Source organism: Pyxicephalus adspersus, chromosome 3 (genome assembly GCF_032062135.1).
Source record: "Pyxicephalus adspersus chromosome 3, UCB_Pads_2.0, whole genome shotgun sequence".
NCBI lineage: Eukaryota > Metazoa > Chordata > Amphibia > Anura > Pyxicephalidae > Pyxicephalus > Pyxicephalus adspersus.
Genome location: NC_092860.1, coordinates 150,430,583 through 150,439,473, shown reverse-complemented (window position 1 = coordinate 150,439,473; position 8,891 = coordinate 150,430,583). Strand labels below are relative to the sequence as shown.

Here is an 8,891-nt window from a genome sequence, read left to right as displayed (position 1 = left end):
AAATAAGCACATACAGCGGTCACCTTTACGGCAAACTAAATAAGATATCAACTGAATCTCCATGCAAGTCTTGACTTTGTTGTAAATTTCTACCACATTCTTCCTTTTGAAGCTTCCTTATTGGTTAATTAGACCAACTCATATTCAAAAGACTTGTAAATTGTAGTAGGGCAAGGCTTCAGACTTTACAAAGAAAGTCATGATTTGCATATTATGTCAATTCTACCATTGTGATTGGTTGGTTTCGTGAGATTTTACCCATTCCAGAACAGACTGCACTACACAGACTAAATCAAATGCTACAGACACAGAAAGAAAACCAAATTCAAAGCAAACTATGAACAGATCTAGAGTAATGAACGAACCTTGATGGCATCAACAGAGCTGAACAGTACAGAGTTTTGTCCAGCCAGGCTGCCACCAGTCTACTTGGACAAGATGAAACTATTCTTTTACATGGAATTTCATATAAAAAGGACACATGGAAATACCACTACCGATTTTTTTTTAAGATTCATTTATTCTAAGCTGCATTCTGTTTGGCTGTCATTTATCCCCACAAACTACTATAGTGAACAAACATAGCAAACCTATTCCACAGGAAAACATGAAAACCATTAAATTTCAAGTACAGTCTAATATTGGCTGCCCTCACCCCCCTTCCCAAATGGCCTTGCATTGCTTTGGCATATAGTGCTAAACCTTAACACTGAACCGTATAATCACCGTAACTAAACATGCTCTGAACGCAGCATTAAGTTCTAGTTTTTGCTAAGACATCATTTGCATAAGTTGTAAATAAGTCCAACATGAATATATATATATATGAAAAAGAAAGTGCAATGCTGATACAGCATTATATACAGCAATTTGACACATTTACATTGCATTGTAGAAAAGGAAGTCAGAAGTGTAAATCTCCAGCAGGAAGTTCAGATCTGGGGAAACGTCATTTGAAATACAAGCTGCAGCAGGTGAACTAACGCTTTATAGAGAAGTAAAGAATTGCCTGTTGGTTCATATTTCCAAAAATGTAATCTCATTATTATTCTTGCTTCAGTTGTCACCTATCTTGTGGCTTTTCCACACCTCTTGCTCCATCTCCCAAAAAATAAAGCTCTAGATGGAAGAATGGGAGCAGGTTATATAAATCCTCAGCATGTACTAAATACGGTGGACTGGACAAAATATTGCCAATATGTTTACAGTCTCTGAGTATCTGAGTATAGTATCTCTGAGTAAGTGTGGAATGGTACAAAGAGTGCTCTCCCCAAAGAATGCCCTGGGACCAAGATGGCAGAATGGAAAAATGATTGTTAACTTTGGTGTAGCGTCAACAGAATGGTTTGCACTGTGCTAGTCTTACATTAAGGATGGTTGCAATTATGATACATTTCTAGCATTTTTACTTTTCTAAAATATATTGAGGGGGAGGGATGGGTATGTTTTCATGAGAATACTTAAAATAAATGCATCAGCAATATTATCTATTCAAGTAAAATCTTGCCATAGATCAGTTAATATAGGGATCAGCCCCAACATTTTCGGACAGAAAAGCTTTGTTATTAGGGTATGACTTTTCCAGATTTTTAGGCTTAGCTACCTGTCTTCAACCACCGTCATAAGACAGAAGAATGACAGAAGGGAAGACTAATCCCAAACTTCGAGAAACAGACTTTTAATACCCCCTGACGAAAGGATCTCTTTAGTGCAGTTCCTTGAAAAACTGAAATATAAATAAACTTTCAGATGGTCCATAACTACCATCAAGGGAGTATGCAGCCATTATGTGAAAAATTATCTAGATTTTTCAATCGGTGACAACATGGCTACTGTGATGGCAAAGTTTTCCTAACAGGAATAAGCCTTCAACATTGGCTAATGAAGGAAAAAAAATGTTAGAAAAGAAAACGAACAACAAAAAAGGTCATTACCCTGCATTGGGCCAACTAAAGCAATGTTGTGTACCACGAGTTGTGTTACTGCCAATAAAAGGCGGAAGGATATAGCAGCAAAGTCAACACTGGAGTGTCAGAGATCAGAATCCCCAAAATTGGCTGGAAGTGAACCTGTAAAATGGTATTTACAAAAATGACATTTTTCTGCCTTACAATATTCGTGTAGCCAGGAAGGTGGAGATAAAGGATCTATAACCAGGGATTACACGTTCCAATCAAGGCTGTCAAACTTTAAGGATTGATTACCCTATAACTGAATGGTGCCTAGCGTGATGTGTGACATTACAAGTACGCTACTCGAACACATGTTCCACGGGGGGCAGTGACATGAAATATGCAAGACTTGCGTGGCTATGAAGACAACGGAACAGAAAGTTAGGAGTGAGACCCAATGATATATATTGGCATCATAAACACTAAGCTATGGGGATACTTAAATACTGTTAAGAGAAGTTCAAAACACAGGCAGCAACTAGACAAAATCATTTTTTTTTTTATAAAATAGATGTGTATGTTTAATACCATTCACCAATATATTAATGTTCCAAAGAAGTGTCAGAGTTTGGAGTACAGTTATTTGGGCATAATTGCCGGATATCACTCACTGTACAAGCATGAGGATATTTGTTTTACATAGCTGTGGATATTAACCGCTCTAGCATGATGTACATTTTTGAGTTATGATATGATGGTCCATTAATACTTGTGCGGTGAACACTAAGCGCAGTGTTAAGCCAGGCTAAAGATTTGCATATTACAATCCAGGAGTGAGACTGAGCTATGATATCGCTTCAATGTGTTGAAAGGATGCTCAGCACCATATTGTCGTCTCTTATGAGAGAACTGTTGAAGGCCACCCATACAAGTCATGGCTAGGAGTCATCAACCAATCTGAAAATAAACAGTCACCCTTCTGCAGGAGTTAAAGTTTTAGACTAACTAGAGACCTTTATTTGTACCATCCAAAATGGCTGCACTCAGGTCTGTCCCATTTTGGCTTTACTTTTTGGTCTCCAGAGGAACCTGAAGAAGTGCTGGTGCCTGGTCCATAATGCGCACCAAAAGCTTGTCTATGTACTCTTCCAGTTCTCGTACATGGCCCTCCTTTTTGTGCAGCTCAGCTTCTCTCTGCAGTAACATATGGATCAGCTCATCGTGGGTCAGGTGGTAATATTTGGCTGCCATGTCTGGCGACGTCACATCCTAAAAAAGAAAAACACAACGTTGTATGTAACAACAGCTTCTATACAAGACTGACAACTAAAAAAGACCTTGTCTGGGTACACACGAAGTTCTTTGGATTAAATAATGCATTTTATTCTTAAAACAGTATGTGAAAGAGAAAAATTAAATGCAATTAGCATTTTTTTTTCTGGCATTGCACAAACTAGGTCAGCAACTTTATTGAGTGTCCTGTTGTGCCATTTGAATGGCTGTATACAACTGTACACAAAATGACTAAACATATGTGGACATCTGACCATCACACATATGAGCTTGTCAGATAGGTTCCCTCCCCAATTCTTTTGTAGGTATATCAGCCACTACTTTTCTAAGGTGGTTGTTCTCATCGACAAATAGTTGCTTCTTTGGCTTTTTTCTGAAGACTTGGCTTGAAATCAGCTTTCCAATCCATTCCAGAGGTGTCCAGTAGGTTCAGCCACTTCTGAACCACTTCTCCATACCAAAATATGCTTTTATGGGGGGGGGATTTTGTGCACATGGACAAGTTGTGACAGAATCGAGAAAGGGCCTATCCCAAACTCAATCACTTGGAGAGCTGGGTACTCTTTTAGTCATGATATTTAGAATATAAGATGTATATAACACAGCACAATACCTGTAGTGTTCCCCTCAGCCCCTTTTAGCAAGGTGCACCACCCGGTACTCTTCTGTAAACACCTGGCTGTTTTTCGGTGGTTACTAAAGAGTGGTCACAATACAGGGGCTGCCACCCACCTAAAATTTCTTACCCCGCTTAAAAAACAAATTCTGGGTTCAGCACGGACCTGTAATTAAATTAAGATAAGGTAGGGTTCTTAAAGGTCATAGTTTTTTTCATGCCTCATGATGTTCTTTAATAGGGGATAGACAATGGTGCAATTAAATCTAAAACCTCAAAACGCATTTATGAAAAGTGATAATATGAAACGTCCAACAAGGAGGGCTCTTTGATACATTATTTAATATTTGTGTGTTTTTATTCTGCTATAGCTCCTGCCCACAGCCCCTAATATTATTTGTAGAGGCCTCCCTATGTTACGGAATACATGCACACAAACACAGAGCAACTTTGGGACTGGAAGTTAAATTAACCTTCAGCTCCCAAGGGGTTTTGGGAGACCTTTTGAGAATTTTCACACATATTGCAGGGTAAGCAGAGTTCATTAAATGTGTCACACCCCATCACATCTCGTCATGCAGCTCATGAGACACCAGAGACAATTATGTGACATTGGGGACCTCTGTCCAACATGCCTTCTTCATCCTGCTATGCTTTGGGAGGGATATAATTAAATTTATCACAAATAGCAGGGAGGGGGAATATGGAAAGTCCCAGTACAGATGGCACATTCCAAATTCCCAAGGAGACATATATGCATTTAGTTAGTGAAATGCACCCAGGTGTCTAAACTTTGACTTTGGCATGGGTCTGACAAGTCAGTGGTGTGAAGTGGCACCTTTTGTATATGCTATATCAAAAGAGTTTGATGGGAAGATTTGTTAGTTAGCATTGGCTATATACTGAATCTTACATGCTTACCTAGCCAGTGTTCTCCAGCACCCGGAACTTTTCAGTAAGCACCTGGCTGTTTTTGGGTGGTTACTAAATACTTCAAAATCAAGTCAAAATCCAGGGGCTGCCACCCACTTACAATTTCTTACCACCCAGCAAAAAAATGCCTGGGTTGAACACTGCTAGGACCAATTTAGGTCACAACTGATTGATGTCCAGTGCTATTTAATCTACACTTCTCATCCCATGCCATTATTGGCATCTCCTGGCTCAGATCACTGTGGTAATAAACAGCGCTCAAAAGTCAATACAAGCACCATTCACTGCCATCGAAAAAGGTAAAAAAGGACCCGTTAAAAACATTTGACTGCCCAGAATTATGATTAACCACCTGAGCGTTACACTGATTTCTAGATTTCTGTTCCAAAAGCGTCACAGGTTTTCATGAAATTTTTTTTTTTAAATTGTAGACCTGTAACTTACAGAAATATGTCCGAATAGGGTTCTAGTAGATATCATGAATATAAAAAATGTTTGAAACACACAATCATGTAAAAAAAAAAAAAAAAACTTAATAAAATTAAAGGAAAAACACAAAAATCAGCTTAAACAAGAACACATAAATAAATGAAAAATACTGAAAATGCGATAATTCGGTATACTGTATAATAATATATTTTTCTAAAACACCTCCCTAGTGTCCGTCACATACCTATAGACAAAACCACATAAATATATTTTCTATTATTTTGTATTGGATTGGATACAGGACTTTGTATTAAATCCAATACAAAAAATTTGAATTTTCCGCTACGACCCTCATCGACGGGCGCACGCACGCGCATCATCAGGAATCGTCGAGGGACGCGTACGCAAATGCCGGGTATTCTAATTCTTTCCAAACTTCCATGCAAAAAGTGTTACATTTTTTGCATGGAAATTTATTTTGGATTGTAGGCTCTAATTCACCAAATTACCGCATAACTCACCAAAATATGTCCACAATTTTATAAATTTAATAATTAAATTTTTTTTTTATAAAACAAAAAAAAACATAAAAAAAAAAATCTTTAAAAAAAACTAAAAAAAGTTAAAAAAAAAAAAAAAAAAAAAAGTGTAAAATGTAATGTACAGTAGCTTATATAATATATATATAATACAATTATATATATATTATATAAGGATTTCTTTGTATTGAACTCAATACAGCTTTTTTGTATTGAGTTCAATACAAAGGAACTCAATGCAAAATTTTGAATTTGCCGCCCCGCCTCCCTCCCGCGCCGACGCACGCAGCGACGTCACCGGGAAACCCCGGTGATCGTCTCTGCACTCGCCGGCTGAACACAGAAGACACAAGGGTACTTGCTCCAAGTTCTCCCTGCTGGAGAAGAAGCCATACTGAAAAACCTGAAGTGAAGGATCACCCTGCCTAAAATTAATTGTATTGATCTGTGCTTCGTCCATCTCTCCTGCAGCAGAGGCAGCACAAAACTAGGCATAGAAAGCCAGTAATGGTAAACAAAGCAGCTGCAGGGGGGATGCAGGCAATATCGGTGTCTAGTCCCTCTCAGCTTCCATAATACAGGTTCACTGTAAATCTGAAGTGGAAATAAATCACCTGCCATCGCACCAATGGTAATTTATACTCCATACACCCATGACAACCCACCTTGAGTCGTTCGGCCTCCTGCTTTTTGTTGGACGGAGGTTGTCCTGTGGTCACGTGTTTCAACATCTCCAGGCCAGTGGTCAGTGCTGTGGACAAAACTGGCTTGTGCACCTTTTTTTCAGGGGCTGGTTCTGATGGGGCGGCATTAATAGGCTTCACTGGGTGCGGGCTGAGGGGGGGAAATAGAAAAGATTAACATCTTTATTGAACAGGATTGTGAGATAAAATAAAAAGTCTACTATGATGCAGTCACATCTGTCATTCTAACACCGCACACTCACCGCAGCTCTTCTTTCCACAACCAACTTGGAAGGGGAAATTTCTTCGGGTGGATACTGTCTAAAGCTAGCCATATGCTAATCGAATTTGGGATTGATCAATGTTTTTGCTCAGTGAAGATAAGCGCATGTGCGTATGCTTCAAAATTCAACAGAAATCAATTGAGAGGTCGAAAACATCCATCAAATACTTGTAGGACAAATGGAAATTTTTTAATGTGACTAATGGAAGGTTCTTTTCATTCTATACCCCTAACATTTGGTATCAGATTTAAAAATGTGTAATCCATTTACAGAAGATTCAATAAAAACTGACCACTCAACTAAACCATAAAATCTAAGCATCAATACCCAGCTTAGGAGGAGATATCTCTGGACTTTAAAAGAGATTTTTTCTTGCATTCGAATTTCATTTTAGGACAAGAACAACATTTTGAAATTTGGGACAAGCAGATAACGAAGAGAGGGCTTGATGTTTGTAGTCCAGCAGCCCAAAAATGAAGCAGAAATACAAGGATCCAGGAAATTGCATCGGTTGAAAATAGACTCATGGCCAACTTTTTTATTTATTTCAACCTTTATCTGTACATTCACCTAAATACTGCATTTTAACATGTTTCTATCTTGGTAGAGATCCCGCTCTTTTTCCTTTATTCCTCCACCCTATTGATGACATGGCAGTGCTCAATTTTATTCTGTGAATGCTTTAGACCTGGCACCAAATCATGGTTCTGTGCCAGCTTTGGATCATCTGTTTTTGTAGAAAGTTCCCTGATAATCACACTTCCAATAAAATGTATGCATACAACAAAATCAGGAGCCGCAGCTACATCAGTTGTTGAAAGTTGGAAACCTCTTAGGATAGACAACATGGTTAGGCTGGGCAGGATTCACATGACAATTCCACCACGGCAAGAAAGAAAGAAATTAGATGTAGGAGAAGAGACATGGAAGTAAATATTTAATACACTCGATGATGGTCAAGGGATGGAGCATTAGAAATGTAATTTTCTATTTAGGGTGATGGAGTCCTCTTTAATAAATCACAGCATGCAAGGGCAAAACACTACAGGACGAGACAAGAACATCAATAAATGAAGGATAAACAAGGCAGAGCTTTAAAGTGTCTACGTGTATCTCTTTGCCGTGACAAATATAACACTGGATATTTGGATCTGTACTTCCATGGTTCTGGTTCAACTTCACATTTCTTTTTTCCATTCTATACAACAAATAAAAGCCTTTTTGCATTTGAACGTTTTGGACATTTATGTGGATGCTAAAAGGCCTCTTTAAGCACTAATCCTAAACAAAAAAACCTGGAAGTGTATTTCATTTCAGGTATTCCAGTACAAAATTGCTACCATGGAAACCTCTCTCAGTACCAAAGAGCTACTAAAACTACATAAAAGAGGGTATAAAATGAAAAGGCTTAAGCAGTGGAGCCACTTTAAAAAACAGTTATTGTGAACAAAGAAACCATCAAAAACCTTCAATAATGTTTACCATATACCTCCATGTAGAAAAACTACATCATTTAACCTGTAAAGAACCAAGAGGAGGTCTTGGGTGACACCATATTGCAAATGCCAACTGGATATGCCAGTTATTTCCATGGAATTCCAGGGTTTCTCCAGGTTTCTATGGGGTCCATGAGCAATGAGCAATTTGTGCCTCTCCGGTCAGTTACGACTGACACCAATGATCTTCTTGGCGATCTGTAAAGATGACATTCTTCCCAGTGACCAACAATGTAGGAAGAATTCTTCCCACTGAGCACCATACTGATATACTGTAAGCTGTGGATATAGTATTTATAGAAGGGATTCCCCAAGGCCTGAAAATTATTTCAAGGGTTCTTCATGTTAAGTTTTAGAAAGGCTGGGTCACACGATAAAGTCCAAGTACTGAAATAAACACCTGATATGCACACATTTGTTTGTGGTAGGTTGCCATCCCTGGTATATTCAATACGGTCATCAAAATAGAGTTTATATTCTGCAGCTTACTAGTCCTTCAATTGAGTGGCAGTATTAGTTATACAAAGGAGGAAATATGAATTGAAATCAGGAAGGAATTTTTTCCCCCTATTTGAGCAAATTGTACCAGGGTTTTTTTTATTTCCTCTAGATCAACTATGTCTATAGGGTTTTTATCTGGGATATGTTTATTTCCTTAGTGGTTGAACTTGATGGACTTATGTCTTTTTTTAACCTAGCTTGGTAACTATAACATTTTTCTCAGTA

The 8,891-nt window shown here is 38.2% G+C and overlaps 1 protein-coding gene across 1 annotated transcript in view; it reads right to left on the bottom strand.

Annotated features, from left to right (window-relative positions):
• Nucleotides 1-2,443: 2,443 nt before the first annotated feature.
• Nucleotides 2,444-8,891, bottom strand: part of RAB11FIP5 (RAB11 family interacting protein 5) — a 61,007-nt gene continuing 54,559 nt past the window's right edge. Inside the window, exons 6-7 of the mRNA XM_072406669.1 lie at nt 6,368-6,536; nt 2,444-3,161 (exon numbers count right to left, since the gene is read on the bottom strand). Of these exons, the coding sequence (XP_072262770.1) occupies nt 2,958-3,161; nt 6,368-6,536 (373 nt within the window). The 3' untranslated portion in view covers nt 2,444-2,957. The remainder of the gene's footprint in view (nt 3,162-6,367; nt 6,537-8,891) is intronic.